The sequence below is a fragment of the Hemiscyllium ocellatum genome, chromosome 31 (assembly GCF_020745735.1).
Source record: "Hemiscyllium ocellatum isolate sHemOce1 chromosome 31, sHemOce1.pat.X.cur, whole genome shotgun sequence".
NCBI classification, from domain to species: domain Eukaryota; kingdom Metazoa; phylum Chordata; class Chondrichthyes; order Orectolobiformes; family Hemiscylliidae; genus Hemiscyllium; species Hemiscyllium ocellatum.
In genome coordinates, this window is record NC_083431.1 from 22,906,010 (window position 1) to 22,926,754 (window position 20,745).

General features: G+C 39.2%; 1 protein-coding gene across 1 annotated transcript in view; it reads left to right on the forward strand.

Moving 5' to 3' along the window:
• Window positions 1–20,745, forward strand: part of acaca (acetyl-CoA carboxylase alpha) — a 266,712-nt gene that overhangs the window by 131,855 nt on the left and 114,112 nt on the right. Inside the window, exons 38-40 of the mRNA XM_060847834.1 lie at window positions 1,151–1,354; window positions 5,426–5,581; window positions 7,868–8,008. Of these exons, the coding sequence (XP_060703817.1) occupies window positions 1,151–1,354; window positions 5,426–5,581; window positions 7,868–8,008 (501 nt within the window). The remainder of the gene's footprint in view (window positions 1–1,150; window positions 1,355–5,425; window positions 5,582–7,867; window positions 8,009–20,745) is intronic.

The window sequence follows — 20,745 nt, forward strand, 5'->3', positions numbered from 1 at the left end:
CAGGAGCATCCAATCTGCTATTAAAACCATAGGAATGACTTATCATCTCTGAGAACACTTTTGTGTTTGTGGGCTCATTAAGTTTGGAGGGAATTAGTATTATCCAGCTTCTCAGCAATTTCAACCCCTTGGTGAAGAGATGAACGATTTCATCTGATGGCCAGGTCAAATATTGTCAACATGAGAGACACTAGGACTTTTGTGAAATGGCACAGGTGACAGTGCACACTGTCAGCATATCAATAATGCCTTGTATTGTCAAGAATGTGTGTGACATGGGAAGATGTTCTTTATTTTGTTTTCAACATTGTAGTTGAAGCTGTTGCAACAGATTAGAGAGCTTCCTGTAGATACTCCTGATCCTAGATTTTAAAAAAATTGGTAACTTTGAGCTGGCTGTACGCGGTCACCCTGAAATTGAATAATCCTTAGTTTATTATGGCATCATCATATTGCTTGTGGTGCCTCCCTGGCTTGTCACATTGTGATGTGCCATCATACCTATTGAGCAAAATGTGTCTGATTTGATCCTTGCATTCGGCTGATGACTGCATGGAAAAGTTAGGTTAAGTAAACATACATGGGATAGATGAAAGGTTCTTCATGCTCACCATCAAAGCTGCTTATGCTGCAGAAAGATTCCAGATTTTGGTGAGGATAGGATTCAGCCCTTCAGTCAAATAGACAGTCAACACTAAAATAAACCAAAGAACTGTGGATGATGGAAATGTGAAACAAAACTAGGAATTGCTGGAAAAACTCAATCAGGCTGGAGCACATGTGGAGAGAAAGTAAAATTAATGTTTCCGGTCCAATGACCCTTCTTTAGAACTTGAGGAACTCCGATATGCAGGAGGGTCACTGGACCTGAAACATTAACTCTGCTTTCTGTCCACAGATGTCGCCTGTCCAGGGTCACAGTTACAAAATAGTGTTTGATCCAATAGGTAAAGAAAATGCTAGAAACATTCAGTAGGTCTGACAGCATTTATGGAGCGAGGAACTGAGTTAACATTTCACATTGATTTTTCATCAAAACTGTAGCTAATATGTTTCAAAAGTATGCTGTGGGCAGCCTATGTTTTTGCATAGTGACCTCCTTCAGTAAACTTGCAATGGATGAGCATTACATTTCTGCCTCTTCCTCCAGATAGAAGAGTCTGTACGTAGCATGGTGATGCGATATGGCAGTCGTCTCTGGAAACTGCGTGTGCTTCAGGCGGAGTTGAAAATAAATATTCGTTTGACACCTACTGGAAAGGCCATTCCCATCAGGCTGTTCCTAACCAATGAGTCAGGTTATTATTTGGATATCAGTCTGTACAAGGAGGTGACAAATTCCAGGACTGGACAGGTAAGAGAAGTTGAGTAACTTACTCACATAATGGAATTTCCAGTTTTTTGTTTTCGGACGCTTGTTGAGTAAGTATTGTATAGCAAAGTAGATGTATAACTTGTACAATGCATTTCTGATATTCTAGTAGGATTCCTGTTCACCAAATCTGGTCAGTTTTCTGATCATGGAGTAACTTAACTAATTTTGGTGGGGAGATCAGCTGGAATGAGGTTGGAGACTGGCTGTGGAGAAGCTCTGTCTACTGTTTGTGATTAAAATTAGGGTGAGAGTCAAGGTGCTGTTTACTTTGTTGCTTAAAGGTAGGAAGGGAAGTGGTAAAATGGGTGGAAGGAGGCAGGAAGTTCCATGAATAACAGAGCATGGTGGCTGAACCACACCTCCATTGATGGACAGAAGACTATGTCCAATGTTAAGTGAGATGTTGATCCATGCAAGAACATTAAATAGCCGAAGGTCATGAAGATAAAGTGAGACCAGGCCAATAAGTGACCAGAAAAAAAGAATTTTGAAGTCTGCACTTAGAGATACAGAACTTGAATAGAATAAGGTTGGTTGGTGTGCAGGAGGTAGTATGGGTAGGTAAGATCCATTCTCGAGTAATGATTCCACTGAAGTGTGGAAAATTTGAGGTGATATGGTGCAAGCCAGACCTCTGCATGGTATTGTAGGGATCTAAGGTGCTGGAGACAGGGAGAAAGACTGCTATGGAGTTGGAAGGAAACATTTGTTGTATGTGATGCAAGGTGTGCGATTTAGACATATTTTATGTCATTTGGCCTAGAATGTTTGTCTATCAGAAAGCAGGTATTACCTTGCTTCTGAAAACATAAATTGAATCGTGAGAGACCAATACCATGGTGTTGTGCTGCAAAAGAAAGGCCTGAGACAGTGGAATAACCAGTAGTGTTGGAAACAAAGAACTTTGAGGGATACAGAAAGATGAGAAGCTGTGATTTTGACCACTGCAGTTTGTGACTGACCAGGGCAAAAGCAGATTGGGATTAGAAGAGATGTAAACATAATTTCATTTAGAATCATTTTGAATAGAGCGTTGTGCAAATTTTGATTGCACACCAAAAGTGCTCTAAAGTTTGAGGTTATTCACTTAGCTCTAGAAATTAATAGCTTGTTCAAATGGCAAATGCTTTTGAGCTTGTGACCTCCGAATGAGAGACTGTTGGCATAGCTATTATATCTTACAAAGTGATGAAGCAGAGAATGCCGGAGGTATGATGGGATAAAGTTTTCAAGGTGAAAGCAAGATATGGAGAAGGTCAGCAGATACATCAGTTGCAAGGCAAAAGAGCAGAGTTGAAAAATCTTTGGGAGCGTGGGTATAGTTGTCCTTTCAAGGGGTAGAGGTTAGTGGCAGGTTGAATGAAAGATTGCCATGTTAATCCTGAACCTTTCTGTTCCATGGTCCAAATGTCAAAATGTCAGTTCATGATATCTCACATGCACATGTTGCAAATATGTTCCAAAAGTGTCTGAATCACTCGGACTCTTTGGTACCCTTCTGTATAAAAATGTACATTTTACATTATTCCCTAAATCAGCTTGGTATTCATCATTTTAATTTATGATGTTTGAGAAATTGAAAGATTCTCTTGCTGGAACAATGATTGAGCTCTGCTTTTTAGTAATTTGCAACCTGACCTTTTATTTGATATTCTTCTGATTGAGTTTATGATAATGAAATTACTGAGTATATGTCTGAAAGCCACAGCAGGAGGGAGATGAGGGCAAAAGGAGTGATTTAATCTTCTGTGTTCTCTTAGTGCCAGTGCTATTCTTAACCACAGTTGTTGTGGCTCTTTGTACAGCTTGATTACATTAACTCATATCACAATGGCTTCAAGGCAAGCCCTTACTTGTCAGTAAATAATGCCGTGACTTTTTTTTCCACTTGTAATTGTGTGGAATAAGACTTTTTTTCTTCTGGTGAAAACTTTCATTTTCATTATCTGTTGTAAATGACAAAAGAGGTCAGAGAAATGGCTACTATGTAATACAGTGGAAGAGGAGATTAGAATGTTTGTGTAGGTAACCTCTGGTAGCCTTTAGAAAGATTCCTCTGAGACCACTCATAAACATGATTGATTGCTTTCGTAGCCAGCTACTGATGAAAGATATAGCAGCAGTGGGTTATGGCAGGGATACCGATAGTGGCTCCGTTAGAGACGCACCACTAATCTTAAACCCGCAACATGCGGCAACTGGTCAGGGTGTGCTTTGGTGCAGGCTCAAGAAAAGTCTATGGTCTGACTCTGGTGCAAAGTAAGTGGTGAAATCTGAACAAAAGGAACAGAACCGTTTGGAAAGATGCAGCCCGTTGAGGAACATACAGCTGCATTCAGTTCTGTTGAGTGAATTATAAAGGAAAGGCCTTTCTCTTCAGAAATTGTCTCAATAAGGTAGCTATTAAAGGTGGCAGGATGTTTGACAGAGCTGTTAATACAGACAGCATTTAAAGTTCCATTAGCAGGGGCATGGAGTTCAAGAGCATTGATGTTATGCTGCTCCTGTATAATCCAATAGTTAGATGTCAGCTGGAGTATGATGTACATAGGTCAGGTGCTACACTAGAAACGATGTAAATGCTTTGGAAAGGATGCAAAAGAGATTCACGAGTGTTGTTCCAGGGATGAAATAAATCATAAATGAGGATAGATTGGAGAAATTGAAACTATTTTCTTTGGAAAGGCAAAAACTGGAGGGAGTTTTGATAGAAGTTTTCAAAGTTCCGCGAAGTATGGGTTGAGTAGATAGTTTGTAAAAAGATTGAGAACCTGAAAGTACAGTTTTTAAAGTATTTTGCAAATGCAAGATCAGGAAAATCTTCTTTACGCTGAAAGTGGTCTGGGTTTGGAATGCACTACCTGGAAGTTTGGTGAAGGCAGGTTCAATTGAGACATTGAAGAACATATTGGATAATTATTTAACCACAAACAACGTGGACAATTAGGGGAAAAATGCAGGAGCTTGACATTTAGTCTAACTGCTCAGCTAATGTTGACATGATGGGCGACATGGTCTCCTTCTGTATTGTAACAATTTTCTGATTTATTCAGAATAGCAGAAAGTGGGAAATGGGTCCCTTGGGGATCAACACAATTTCTAAATTTCACTGCAACAAATTACAAGAAGGCATTAACAAACTTGAAGATGGGCATGTGGTCAGCAAATTAATTTCAACATTCATAAGTATGAGGTTTTAAGTAATAAAAATAGAAGTATACATTTCTTCTTGAAAAATAAAAATCCAAATGTAGTTGAGGATCATGTGAATCTAGAAGTATAATAATGCCAATCAACATAAGTTGTGATGTAGGTCAACAAGTCCATAAGGAGAGCCAACCCACATAAAGATTTATCTGATAATATTATTCCAAACTTGAGTTACAATAAGGCCATATGAGGAGAACTGTAAGGTTTTTGGTCATTATATTTTAGGACAAAATCAGAAGTATTAAAGAGGATATTAAAAAGATTTACAAAGCTAACACTGGAAGTATAAGGTTATATCTATTGGAAAAAGATAGACCAGTTGAGTGATATCTCTATTTTAAAATGATTCTGATATGTTACTTAACAGAAATCATTGAAATTATGAAATGTTATAATATACAAGACACAAAATGTATTTCTGCTTATGGGCAAGAGCATAACTAGACACCATCAATACAAAATTGTCAAGAAATTCATTTGGAAACCGAGAAGAAACATCTTTCGCCAAACCATGTGCTAATGTGGAAGATGCTATCTCAGAGGCAATGGCGTAGGTACATTTAAGGAGATGCTTGATAAACATATCAGGGAGTAGGAAATAGTTAGGTGAAGATGGATGTGAGGCAGCATGAGTATTGCTAATTCTTAGTGTAGCCACATAATAAAACTTGATAACTTCTGAATCTCAAAGTATTCCGAATATAGATACAGCAAATAATTATTTTGTTAATAGTTGTATTACTCCAATTAATATCTTTACATTCTGGCATATAAATTTGCTGAAAAGTAACTTTGAATTTGCCTTAACTGTATTTAACTGTTTTTGTCTTTCAATAACAGATTATGTTTCAAGCCTATGGCGATAAACAGGGACCATTACATGGAATGCTGATTAACACACCCTATGTTACCAAAGACCTTCTGCAATCCAAAAGGTTTCAAGCCCAGTCTCTTGGAACAACATATGTGTATGACTTGCCTGAAATGTTCCGGCAGGTAAATCTGACACTTTGGAATACTGCTGTTTTCATAATGGTGGTTTGAATGGAATCGGCTGTGTATGTTTGTCAAGTTAGTTAAACCAAGCAGGACAGTAGGAAACGTGTTGCAACTGTTTAGGGTATTCACGCATTAGGGTGAAGAATAGTCTCCGGAGATCCCTGTTTCTGCTGACTTTCCACCCCATTATTGAACATGTTCAGTTGTGGACAAAGAGGACAGAACCAAACAAGATTATGAACCCAGAGGAAGTGAGGACTGCAGATACTAGAGATCAGAGCCAAAATGTGTGGTGCTGGAGAAGCACAGCCAGTTAGGCAGCATCCGAGGAGCAGGAGAGTCGACGTTTTGAGCATAAGCTCTTCATTCCTGTTGAGGAGCTTATGCTCAAAACGTCGACTCTCCTGCTCCTCAAATACTACCTGACTGGCCAAGATTATGAACCCTCCTCCTTTTCACCTACCTGAAATAGGAATTGCCAGTCGGACTGTCAAGGCATGCATAGGATTGGTGACCATTTTGGGGAATTACTGCATAGTATATCTATCATGGAACAGTGCAAAATATCAGGTTTGGAGGCAATGAAATGGTGGGAGTGACATTTTTAATGTTATACGATACTTTTGCACTTGGAAGTTTCTCAGTTTGGTATTGGTTTATCAATGCGTACAATGTTTAAGAAAGCTGTGTGGTTCATTGTGTCTGCACTAGCCCCATGAGCAATGAAAAGTTAATTCCAGAACTCTTATCTATTAAGAACTCCTCTGTTTTATCATAATTTTCCTTAAGATATTCAATGGTCTGTCCTTGAACTGTACCACATACCAAAGTATTCCAGCAACGCAGTGTGCAGGAATGTTTGTTAATCTCTGTCCCCACTCCCTCCTAAAATTGATGATCACCAGCAACCAAACTGAGGAAATGCTCTTTCTCTGCTTCCTCTGTCAAGACCCTTCATAATTTTGAAACTGTGTTGTAGACAGAAATATCAAAGACTAGTCTTGAGTTCTGTGTTCAGTAGTACAATGGCCTCAACTCACGTCTCTTTAACCACACATGGGAGAGGCCAGAGACAGCTTCAAATCTGGCTTTCATGTGGAGCTCAGTTTCCCTTTTAAATACAGCTCCGATTGGAGAGAGGTCAATGACACTAACTTTCTCCCACCCTGACCTCTCTTTTTACAACCTTCCTTTGCCAACTTCCTGTGCTGGTACTTTCAGAAGCAATGCTTACACCATTTATTCCTTTATCTTCCCTAATGATGTAGTGAGCTTCTTTTACGGCCTACAAACATTTGTTGAAGGAATTCAACTAACCCTTTCACACTAATTTGTTGTCTTCATTCCTAAATTATAATTACCAACAAGTTGACAATTCTATAGGATCAGACTTTTCCATCTACATTTTTACTGAAAACAGACTTCAAACTGTGGCTTAAATAAGCCTTTCAAAAATACTCCTTATTTAAATGCTTGTGTTTAGAATGGCCTGTTTACAGAAACCCAAGTAAATTCCCAAGTATTTTTTCTCACCTGGGCCATTTTATGAGCCTCTGGGACTTCTCATTATCTTATTTAGTAACTCTATACGGGGACTACAAATCTGGCTGTGAACATCTGCTACCTGTAGCTACAACTTCTTTCAGCCAAAAAGTCCCAGGTGGCCATCTTGTCAACTTGAGACATGAACAGCTACAACAACCTCTGGAAATTTTTTCTTGGTTTTCTCTATGGAAACACTCCTGATACCTTGGATTTTCTCGTAACTGTTAATTCCCATCTCTGGCATCACACCTATAAAATTAATCCATATTCATTCAATGGCCACATATAAAAATTCACAAACTCTTTGGACGTAGCTGTTCTCCTTCAAGTGTATGTTATGCATATTCCAAGTCACTTATTGCGAAAGGATCAAGGCTGATTCCAGTCCTTTGATCAGCTGCCCGCCATGTGCACTTCCATTAAGCATCATCAGCTATTTATATGTAACTGAGTCCTTAGTTAATTTTTTCTCTCCTTTCCTTGGGAGCTACGTGTAGCATCCTGACATATTTCTACAACATACCCCTCTTGAGGAGTTGTAAACAAAGCGTGCACTTCAAGTCTGTCTCTACTTTCCGTTTATGAATTAAGTAACAGGATAAATGAGGAACATCACATAAATAGTTCATAAATATTTTTGATATATAGTATCGTACAACATGTCTTTAGAATGCATTTAAATATTTATGCACAATATTTCAGCTTAACCATTTTAAAGCTTACTTTTCATTTTTGAAGTCTTTAATCAAACTATGGACCTCTATGGAAGTGCAGGCCTATTTACCCTCCCCACCTGAAGAGCTGCTGACATTCACTGAGCTGGTGCTGGACAGTCAAGGTCAGCTCGTACAGCTGAACAGACTACCTGGAGGCAATGAGGTAAGTGTAGAGAATTTGGAAAATTTGTTGCATTGCAGCCATTTTTCTAATTTTTACCGAACACAAATTAACTGGCATTGTTGACGAGCAACAAATGATTGAACTTCATCTCTTCTTTGGTAGTATTAGCTTGAATATTACTGATAATGACAAATCAGGACAATTCACAACATCTATATAAAGGGAGACAACATTTTAAAACTATATGAGAAGTGTGTCCAGTTTGATGGCTCTGTTGACAATGGACTCTGACTGGTAGAGGTGTTGCTGTGGAAAAAGTACTAGTTAGAGGTTGACTGACAGTTAATTGTCAAACTTTAAATTTAAACCAAGCAAATCGACTCTGACTCCAATCCAGCAGGCTTTGGGATAGAATAAAATGAATACAAATTCAAAAGCTTTAATATCCTCTTTGCACTGTTTTAACTTTCGATCTTTTAGTTGCCCTTGTATGCCTGTTTATGTAATTTATATCTATTGTTACCAATTTTGCTTTAAATTGCTTTGTTGAAATGTCACAAACATTGGAATCTGGAATATGTTATCTCGCACCTTAAAAGTAGCATAGAGATAATGTCAATTTTCTTTGTTCTCTACTAAAACTAGAATATTAACGTAGCTCTGCTGAAGCTGCTGATTCTTTGCTGAAGCCTGATTTTGAAGATGCTGGGAGCTGTCCAGTACCTCATCCATTGATTGTCAAAAAACGTTTTGATTAGGAATAAGGGAATGCATTAGAGCTTGGCTTTTTGAGTTTGATTTATTGTTATCACATGTACCTTGATACAGTGAACAGTGTTGTTTTGCATGCTATACAGGCAGATCGTACTATACTCTGTTCTGCTACCCTGATGAACTTGGTACAGAATACAGTATTATAGCCACGGAGAAGGTGTTGAAGATCAACATTTACACTTGAGAGGTCCATTCAAATGTTTGATAACTACAGGGAGGAGCTGTTCTTGAATCTGTTAATATGTGTATTCAAATTTTAATATCTTCTGTTCAATGCAAGAGGGTGGAAGAGAGTATAATCGGGGTGGGAGGGCTCTTTGATTATGATGCTTGCTTTTGCGAGGTAGTGGGAAGTCAATGGATGGAAGACTCATTTGCAGAACAGGAGTAAACCATAGGCTCCCTGACCCTTATTTTGGCACTGGATGCAATCATGGCTAAACTTGCGCTTCAACTCCATTTTTCCACCCATTTAATGAATCTCTTGATTCTCTGAAAGACCATGGCCCTAAGTAGATTCAAAGGTGGACCATTCACAATATTCTGAGTAAAGAAATATCTTCTCAACTCAGTCCTAAATGCTAAATTCCTTATCCTGAGACTGTGTCGCCTCCTGTTCTAAATTTCCCAGCTAGAGAAAGCCATCTGAGCGAGTTCTGAGAGGATTTGTAGCTCAGGTTGAGGTTCTGGATGTAGGTTTGCTCGCTGAGCTGCAAGGTTCTTTCCAGACGTTTTATCACCCTAATGGTAACATCCTCAGTGGGCCTCAGGTAAAGTACTGTATATGATTCCTGCTTTCTATTATAGTACATTATAGTATACCTGTTATTTTGTTGCTCACTCACTGAATCTGTTTGTATTTCTTTACAAACTCTTTGCATCCTCCTGTCAGCTTAACTACCCAGAGGGCAGTTGAGAGTCAACCACATTGCTGTTGGTCTTGAGTCACATGTAGTCCAGATCACGTAAGGTGGCAGTTTCATTCCCTAAAGGGCATGAGTGAACCAGATGGATTTTTGTGACAATCGGCAAAAGATTGATGGTTACCATTAGATTCTTAATTCCAGTTATTTATTGAATTCAGATTTCACCATCTACTATGTCGGCTTTTGAACCTGGGTGCCAGAACATTACCTGGGTCTTTGGATTAACAATATAGTGATAACACTAGGCCATCAATCCCCGGAAAATTAACAAACTTGCATATTTTCCTCCTGGTCTTGAAATCCCTAGCTGGGTGGTGGAATTGTGCTCATTGCAATTTGAAAGTTACCCCCATTTATTTATACTCCCTAACTGCTGTCCATGAACTAATCCTCCATTTGTGGATTTCTATTACTGCATCTCCTCTGCGCCTTTTCTTGGATATTAGCCTTTTGTGTGGCACTTTATTGAATGTCTTGTGGAAATATACCGTTTGTCTTTATTTATCTACCGGTTTATTTAATTGGTAAAGAAAATTTTAAATTTACCAAACAGAATTTCCTTTTCATAAAATCATGCTGACTCTGGTTATTGAACTTCTCAGTCCTGAAGCTTCCTTCATCATGGATTCTATGATTTTCTCGATCACTATGCCAAGCTAACTGGTCTGTAGTTCTTTGTTTTCTGTCTCCTTTCTTGATTAGCAGCATTACCTTCAATAATTTTAAATTTGTTAGGACTGTTCTAGAATGGAATTTTGAAATTCATGCCCTATACAACAACTATATCGATGACTGCTTCCTGTAGGACCTTTGGATGTAGACCATCAGGTTCTGGGGATTTATCAGCTGATAAGTCTAATCTGGTTCCTCTGTGCCATTTGTGCATATTCACAGCCAGGAGAGTCTCTTCTTGCAAGCCAAGGACGCTCAGGCATTTTTTTGTGCCTCTATTGATATCCTGGCTGAGACCAGTTAACTCAGTACAGACCACAGGACTCCTGTGAATTGATAATAACCATACCTTAGTGAAAGCAGAGTTTTGTATTTACTGTCACAAAAGTGAGGAAAAATGTTCATTTATATACCTCTCCCAGCTTCACTATGTCCCAAAGTATTTTCCGGCAAATTAAGTACTTTTGGAAGGAGTAGGGAAAAGTAGGGTAGATGAGCAGACTAGTACTTGGGTATTACTGATCACTGAAAATATCAGTATTTGGGGGTGCAAGAAGTTTTGCTTCCTGAAAGATGGGATTAAAGGGGCCAATTAAACTTCTGAAAGATTGTCATCCATGAAGCTTTTGGAACTGAAATTACAGCCCTATTGGCAATAGATTTACAGGCATCCCTCCCTAATTCCGCCTCTTCTGCTTATCATGATCTCAAACCTGTTTTGTCCTGGGACAAAATTATAGTTTCTAAATGCCAAGTTTATATACAATGGTTCCTAAAAGGATTTGCTTCACTGCTTTTTGGCTGAGGTACATTTTGGCAAAATTGCAAACATTTAGGCTTAATTTTTATCTGCTTATCTTGTTGCAAGATATTTTTTAAAAACACACTAAATTAGTTTGAGCTTTTTTTAATCTTATCTGTACTGCATACACCATTTTCATGTGGATCACCAGAACCATTTCTCTAACAATAATCATGTTGCCAAATGCACAAAGCATTGCAAAGAACTGAACTCAGCCACACAATTTCCATTCTGTACTGCAGTTGATGAAAGCTGGGAAAATGGATAATTCCCGAAGGAACAGAGCTTGCTCCTGCTTGAAATTACCAGCAGCTCTGTGCTGCCTGGACTTGACCATGTAACGTTTGCTCTGTCTGGAGCTGTACAAACGGTTTGTAATGCCACACTGTAACATTTCAACAACTCCAAAATAAGATTTGGTGTTCTAATTAAAGAGAGAGGCTCCGGGTGGAAAGAACTCATTTATAAAATAGAGTTTAGCTTATGCCGCCAGTGAAATAATTAATGAGCAGGGTAGTATTTTTTGATAGAAAGATCAGAAGGAAAAGAAATGCAAGTTTAACCCTTCAAAGGCTGCAGGACTTCAACATTTCTGAGTTGTCTTCTGATCAACTGCATACATAAAGCACGTTTGTTTTGAACTTGTTCTTGATGTTAATTACAAAGCGTTCATCTGAAATTCTTTTGCTCTTTAATAAAGTATTAACCCGCTTATTTCAAATGGGTTCCATTGAAATCAAATGTGTAAATTCATTCATTATTATTTGTGACAATGATGCAATTTCAACATATGAGAATTGTGATCCTGTCAGGTAAATCACTATTTACAGGGCAAGTGGAATGAGGAGTCCCTTTAGTCAATATTTCAAAGGAGCATGTTTCCTTAAGACTATTCAATATCGTCGTCTTTCTACACTGTAACTTGTTTTTAATAATTTTATTCTCAGTATCAAAGATCTATGTTCTCGGGACACCCCAAAGGGCTTCACATTGAATTAAATACAATTGTGTACTGCCATTGTTGTTTGTATCCACGATTGTTAGTGTAACACTGATGAGACATTTTCTTTTTTAAAAGACGGAAATGTTGGTCAAGACGTGAGCAGAACTCCCTTTTCTTTCTCAAATAATGCTGTGCAATCTTTTCCATTCTTATCCATATGACACTATCCGTTGCAGTACAGTACTCACTCTATACTGCAGTAAAATGTTGGCGTAGGTTATAGGCTTAAATCCTGAAGTGGGACTAAAATCTATGATCATCTGAGGATGCTACTTCTGGGCCAAGCTGATCTGATCTATCAGTTACCATTTGGTTGGTGTGCATGGAATTGAACCACCCAAATTAGAAAGACTTCAGGATCAAACAAAGTCAATATCACGTTAGCTAAATCAGATTAATAGGAAGAAATTGAAATTAATTTAATTGTCCAGTTTAGGAAAGGACTATCAGTAAGATTTCCATTTCTGCCTTTCGAAATGTTTGATGCAGGCTAAAATTAAGATTGTGCTTGACTATGTTGCCTTCCATAGTCATACATCCTGCATATTTGTCCAATCCTAATTATGCCTGCCACAATTAATTTGCTCACTTAGCCTCTGAATGCCTGATCACAGGAAGGTCAAAGAGAACTGTGCTGTTTGGATTGATTTATTAATATTTGAATTATTAATTCATTTACTTTCCCCTTTTCTCAATGACAACCCTCTTGAGATCAAGACCTTGTCCTGAGAGAATCTCAGATTCATTTTTGAACTCCCTGTGGCGCTGTACTTTGAAAACAACAATAGGTTAGATTTTGCTCTTCGTGGCCAGTCATTTGTAACATTTACTCTTGCAGTTGTCCATAGATTTACTATGGGTTTTTGAATTGGAACTTGCTGTTAATTAGGATCGAAACAATACAGCACCCAGTGGAGGGATTTGGGACCACTGTATACCTTCTTAATTAATCAGATTAGAGAATCATTAAAGAACTGAATGAAGAATTGTTAGTTGTTTACTTAATTCATTGTATTCAGGCACATAAGGTGAGAAAAAAGAAAGAAAAGCATTGAGACATAAAGCAAAATGAAAATATAGAAGATCATACTTTTTAATTTTTTTAAACCCTTCATTAAATCAAAAGTAATGCCAGCAATGCCAACAAGTTCTTTGTCAGTACAATAATTAAGATTTGGCATGCTGTTTAAAAATTTACTTACACTAGAACGAACAAGCCCTAACTTTTTCCTCCTGTTTCGGTGGGCAACTGTCCCATAAGTGAAGTCTGATTTAAGAGGAACACGGATAGCTTCATTGTTATTTCCATTGTACTATCCAGTCTTTTAATTAATATGTTGCAGAGCTAGGTCACCTGGATAAAATAACTTCTTGCAATTTGTATTTGTTAAGTGAATGAGTAACATTAGAATGAGATCTTTACATAAAATCGGGTCTGATTTTTAAAAATATAGTTTATTTGCTACAAAATGCATACTTGGAACAAAAGAACCAAAAACAAAGACAATGAACTGCGGATGCTGGAAATCTGAAACAGAAACAAAGATTGCTGGAGTCTGGCACCATCTGTGGAGTGAAAGCAGAGTTAATGTTTAGATTGAGTGACCCTTCCAAACTTAAGAAGAACTCGGAACTGAAGAAGGGTCACTGGATCTCGAGATGTTAACTCTGCTTTCATTCCAGAGATGCCGCTAGCCCTGCCGAGTTTCTCCAGCAATTTTTATTTCGGATTTCTAACACATGGGGTTCTTTTTTTTTCCAATCTATTTAAATACAGATATTAAAATATCTAAGTTTTGTAATGATCAGTTTCATTGAAAAACTTATTGGGAGCTCTTTGATCAATTTGATAAGCATACTGTTGAGTTTAGAACTTAATAAGGCAGGCTGACATTCCTCTTTGTACCAGATTTGGTGGCCTTTAGTGGAGATCAGTCGGTAGAAAGGGAATGCTGCTGAAAGTATACCATATAATTGACCTTTGTTATGATATGTATACTCATGTAAAGAGGACCCACTTGGGAAAGGAAAGTCAGTGTCCAGAGAACTGCATGCTGGCATCATCCAGAATCTTCAGAAAGAGGGAGAAAATAGTTAATTTTCTCTGCTTGACCATTTTAGCAGCAATTTTATGAAAAGAGCTTCCTCATCAGCTAAGCGATCACACCATGCATTTAGTAGCATGGTAACCTATATTTTATAGAGTCAGAGTAATAGTCATACAGCACCGAAATGGGCCCTTCAGTCCAGCTCTTCTGTGTAGATCAAGTTTCCTAAAGTACACTCGTCCCATTTTCCTGTGTTTCGGCCCATATCCCTCTAAACCTTTCATATTCATGTACTGTCCAAATGCCTTTAAAATTTTGTCACTGTTCCTGCATCTTCCACTTCCTCTGGTAGTTCATTCCACATACAAAACATCCCTCAGGTGAAAATGTTTACCCTCGGGTCTCTTTTAAATTTTTCTCCCCTCATCTTAAAAATAAGCCCCCTAGTTTTGAACTCCCCTACCCTAGGAAAATAATTTTGCTATTGACCTTATCTATGCCCCTCATGATTTTATAAACCACTATAAGGTCACCTTTCAACCTCCGGTGAAAGAAGTCCCAGCCTCTCCTTATAACTCAAACCTTCCAGTTCTGGTAACATCCTTGTAAATCTTTTCTGCACCTGCTACAATTCAGTAATATCCTTTCTATAGCAAGGTACCCTTTTATCTTGTGATGGATCATGAAGCTGCTGACGCAGTAGTTTTAGATTTGATAAGATTTTATTTTGTCACAGCAAGTGAAGTAACTTGGGAGATTCTTTATCTTGGCAGTAGATAAAGCTAACTTGTTGCTTAACAGTAATCTAGAATAATTATTGCTGTTTTCTTTTTGACTCAAAAAAAACTACAAAGTTAATTTCAGTCACTAAAACAATTTTTTTCAGGAGTTGAACTTAATAATTCTGATATACTGGCAGGTTAAGAAGAGATGCGCACCTTTTGTGTTCTTCTGCAGAAATTCTTTTGTAAGATACAAAACAAACTAATTCCTATAGGATTTGAAAAGATTCCATTGTAACTTGTTAAGCCTTTACCGGCTATCCGATAGTGTTTTCTAATCCTTTATGATTTACACTTACAGGATACAGAAGGATTCTTATACACTTGATTTTCCATCCTTATTTAGACTCGAGACTGCCAACTGAACTAAGGTTCCAGTAGAAACACATTGTTCTACGTAAAAGGCTTTATTTGGGAAATTCTGTTTGCCATCAAATGGTAATGGTTGATCACTGCTTGCCTGCTACCTCTTTCTGAAAATGTTAGTCTGGATTTCATAGTCAGTGGTGAATCAGTGTGGTTGCCAATGACCACTAAGAAAACTGTCTGCAATGACCTCTATGGCATTGATTTCTCTTTCCCAACTTGCTTGGAATCTGGCACTAAGGGATTCCAGGTGTCTAGTGAAATCAACAAATAAGATTAGCTCTATCAAGTAGCCTCTCAGACAACAAAAAACAGGAAATAAAATGTGTTGAATTTATGACTTCCAACTGAAATTTTAAGAGTGTGAAATAAATAATTGACGCACTCATGTACAATCACAGTCGAAGCTGAGCTCCCACAAAAGTTCCTAAAATTATTTGTTAAATGGAGAAGTTAGACATTCCATAAATCTGAAATTCACTTGATTGCACCAATGAGAATGTCCCAGCAAATAATTGATGAACCCAGAGTTCCATTGAAAATGCAGTTAAACTTTTTTCAAGGTTTTTATAGGGATCGCCGTCAGCAGCCACTCACTGACCAGTATGGTTGTCCTTGTCACTCATCATGGGTTCTGTGGGTCCTTGTCTTGCTAATGAAACTAATCCTGGTGCTACATCTCTGACCACACATTTAACAGATGTTTCCAGGAAGTGCAATTAATCCTAGGCTTTGACACCTCTGGCATTCCTTTCTCCAGTTTCTTTTCTGTCTATCCCTTTTGTTAACAGCTATTCTCAAAGAATTGTGTCATTTTCGTATAGGAGCTTCCTACATATTGGTTTCTTTTGAAGGCGGGTCTCCCGTGCATTGACATCTATGTTACATTTCTTGGGGATAGCCTTCAGTGAGTCTTTGAAACTCTTCCATTGTCCTCTTTGTATAAATGCTTCCTTGAGCTGGGCAAAGGTGATTTGCTTTAGCAGTTAGAATTCAGGCATTCTAAGCAGGTAGCTGGCCCAGCAGAGTTGGTTTTGGATGGCCATAGACCCTGCTGGTATTATTGGCTGCTTCAAGAATGCTGATGTCAGAATGCCTGTTCTTCCAGCTAAGCCGGTGAATCCTTTTCAAACAGCATTGATTGAACCTTGAGGTGATGTTTATGTGTGATCCAGATTTCGGAGCCAGAAATAAGAGTTCAAAGGATGACTGCCTTATATGCAAGGATCTTTAGATTAGATTAGACTTACTGTGTGGAAACAGGCCCTTCGGCCCAACAAGTCCACACCGACCCGCCGAAGCGCAACCCACCCATACCCCTACATTTACCCCTTACCTAACACTACGGGCAATTTAGCATGGCCAATTCACCTGACCCGCACATCTTTGTGACTGTGGGAGGAAACCGGAGCACCCGGAGGAAACCCACGCAGACACGGGGAGAACGTGCAAACTCCACACAGTCAGTCGCCTGAGTCGGGAATTGAACCCGGGTCTACAGGCGCTGTGAGACAGCAGTGCTAACCACTGTGCCACCGTGCCGCCCAAGGCGGTTTCAGCAAGGATGTCATGGTCATCGAAGTCAGTCATCCTTAGGCCTAAAGATGGTGCTCACAGAAAGGATATGGAGTTGGGTGTCTGTATCAATATCACCTTTTAGATAAGAAATAGTAGCCCAAGTAGAGGAAAAATTCCACATTTGGGAGGGCTTCTCAGTTGATTTTAATGGAAGGATGGATTGATTAATCTTGAGCTTGAGGCTGAGACTAGTTCTTCAGTATGCCTCTGCAAATGTATAAAGCAAGGCTTGAAGATTCTGATCCTGTCATCTGCATACTGAAATTCCATGAGAAGTCAGTGTCACTTTATCCTTGGATTCCGACTAGTTGAAGTTGCAAAAGTTTCTATCTGTTCTGTAGACTAAGTCCACACAACAAGGAAGCTTGTTCTTGACGAGAAGAAGAATAGTGGCGGAAAGGATAGGCATAAAGATAATCCCTGCTTGACCTTGAAGAACTTAGTCATATTACTGTCAGTCAGGACCTTCACCAACATCTTGTCATGGACGAAATGGAGAATGTTGATGAATTTCACTGGACAAGTGGCCTTTGACAGGGTCTTCTGTAGCACTTCCTGATTGACTGAGTCAGAGGTCTTGGTCAGGTTCATGAAAACTTTGTAGGCTGCTGTTCTGGCATTTTTCTTGGCGTTGCCAAGCAGAGAAAATCATATCTATAGTTCCACAATTTGATCAGAATCCACACTGGCTTTAGAAACATAGGATTTCCTCAGAGACTGGGTGATTGAGAGTAGGGAGATGTTGTGCTCAAAGTTTCAGCTCCTTGGCCTTCAGTTCATCATTAGTTTGTGATTTCCCTCGTCCTACTTTGTAACTCCACCGTTGCTGTTTGATCAGATCTCCTCTTTGACTCACTAATATCATTTTACCAAGAGAGCTTTCTTCTTGTTGATGATATTCTTGTCAAAACAGTCTTGATGTTTTCTGGTCTCGCATATGATGGTTTCTTCACAGCATGAAATGATTGCTATCTTCAATTGTTTTCGGATTTTCTCTACTCCATTAAGTGATTTTAGTGAAGACATTGTTGGAAGGTCATTAATCTGCTTGGCTCTTGAAGCTGCTCAACTTTGAGCATTTTACTGAATTATTTCTTCATCTTCCGCTGCTTCTGGTGTCTTTTGATTCATTATAAAGGAACGGATGAGCTGATGATTTGTCTAGCAGTTGTCTGCACTGACCATTGAAGTTTTCATGAAGACATCTGTTTTTTTTTAAAAGATATTTTTATTAGAAATTTAATATTTTGACAGATTTACAAAAATAAACAGAACTTTCAAGCACAAACATTAATATAAAAATAGATCTTAAATATATAATCATCAAAATTCAAAGGAATGATACTAAAGAAGAAAGAAAAACAATGAAACTCAGTTAACTACTAATCTAATCCACAATTATCCAGAGTGTATAGTTGAGTCACTTACATCCTTCAAACAAGAGAAAATGTTCTCTAATACACTCATAACAGTATAATAAAAAGGAAACTATTTCCAAACAATAAGAACAAAAAAAAAACATGTTTGAATGGAGATCCTCCCCCTTGTTCTCAGGGGGCCTTACTTCCTTTCTAAAGGTCCACCATATCCTCTCCCAAACAGTGTCCCACCCCTTGACCCGGGCGCTCCTTAATAGGATTTAGATATAATACCGAGCTAGAGTTAACAGTGAGCGCCCCACCCCTCCCCACCCATACCTGAGTATATCTGATAGCATCAATGCCACGTACAAACACACATAACTATAAAATTACAACTCCAACAAATTACAGTTAAGTATAATAACATAAAATAGCAAGGGAAGACAACCCTGCTCCCAGAAGCAAAAGTAAAGTAGAGTAAAGTATCCACTTCTCCCCACGGAGTGTGGAAGAGGCAAGCCAACATAAATTGTCTCTTACGATTTATTTAAACGAGTCTAAAAGTTCCTTAGCCTCTTCTGGTGATCTAAAATTATACTCGGATCCTTCGTGGGTAAAGCATAACGTCGCTGGGTAGCGTAAGGTGTATTGAATATTTAAGTTCCTTAGACATTTCTTCACCTCATCAAACGCCTTCCTCCTTCGTGCCAAAGCCGGGGAGAAGTCCTGAAATAACATAATCTTGGATCCTTCATGGATCATGGCTTTAGGATCCTTTCCACGATTTCTGGAGGCATCCAGGAGTATCTGCCTCTCCCTATAACTCTGCAGCCGGAACAGGACCGGGCGTGGGCGCTGGTTTGGGCCAGATCCGCGTACTGCGACCCGGTAGGCCCACTCCATCCTTACCCGATCAGTTTCAGCCCCCAGGTTTAAAAGCTGGGGCAGCCATCGCTCCAGAAATACTGCTAACTGTCCTTTCTCTTCTTGTTCAGGGAGGCCCAGAAGACGGATATTCTTTCTCCGATTTCTATTATCCAGGTCATCCATGTAGATTTCAAAGGCCCGGACTCTCTGCTCCAGAGCTCGCACCTGTTCTGCAGCTGTTTGTGCTGCAGCCTCGGAGGTCGTGGCCTTTAGCTCCGCCCCTTCACTCGGCCCTGTAATTTCTCGAGAGCCTGGCTGTGCTTCTGCAGCTTTTCTTCGAATGCATTCCATCTCTGTCTGGATTCTGTGATGAAATTGACGAGTGTCGTTTCCAGCCTGGCAATCATCTCTTCAAGGCCTGTTTTTACATCAGCTGCAGCCGGAGGAGGAGAGGAGGGTGGGGGAGGGGTCTTTGTTTTCTGAGAGCTGCGGGATCCCTTTGGTTTACTCATTATCCACTTAATATTAAACTGCTTAAATATAATAGTAAGCAGCTAATTAAGGTTAGAAAATTTTTTTGGGTGGTTTGGTAAGTGTGGTGGGGGTGAGTAACTCACTTTACCCAGGTTTTGGGAAGAGCACTGTAAACTCAGACTTGCTGAGTCGCCGCCATCTTGGATCTCCGAAGACATCTGTTTGATGTCAGTATCAAATGATGATGTTGTCGATCTTGTGCTTGAGTGTTCCTCTCCAGAAGGAGGTATAACTACCATCTTCTTTCCTCAGCACATCTGTTCGGGCGTCCTGCAGGGAAGCAATGTGAGTGTTGAAGTTAGCGAGTTTTGAGAAGATTTGTAATTCAGGTTGATGTCCTGGATGTATGTTTGCATGCTGAGCTGGAAGGTGCGTTTTCAGATGTTTCGTCAGCAGACTAGGTAACATTGTCAATGAGCCTCAGATGAAGCACTGGTGGTATGATACGCTTTTTATTTATTTGTTTGAGTTTCTTTGGGCTGGTGATGTTATTTCCTGTGCTGATGGCATTTCATGATTTTGTTTTCTCCAGGGGCAGTAGATGGAATCCAAGTCAATGTGTTTGTTGATAGAGTTCCATTTGGAGTGCCATTCTTCTAGGAATTTTGGAAGGTCATTTACAGAATGTTTGGCAAGAACTGTGACAAACACTACATTGGACAAACAGACAGAAAACTAGCCACCGGGAGACATGAATATCAACTAACCACAAAAAGACATGACCCACTCCCACTAGTATCTTTACATACAGACAGGGAAGGACACCACTTTGACTGGGGCAACATGTCCATCCCAGGACAAGACAAACAGAGACATGCCCGCGAATTCCTAGAAGTGTGGCACTCCAACCTGAACTCTATCAACAAATACATTGACTTGGATCCCATCTACAACCCCCTGAGAAAAATAACCGGAAATGACATCACTACATGAAATGACCTAACCAAAGCAAGGAAACCTAAACACACAAATTAAAACAGGGCCATGCCACCGGAGGCTAACTGATGATGTTACTTAGTATGGTGAGGAAATGTCTGAAAGCAAACCTTCCAGCTTAGCGAGC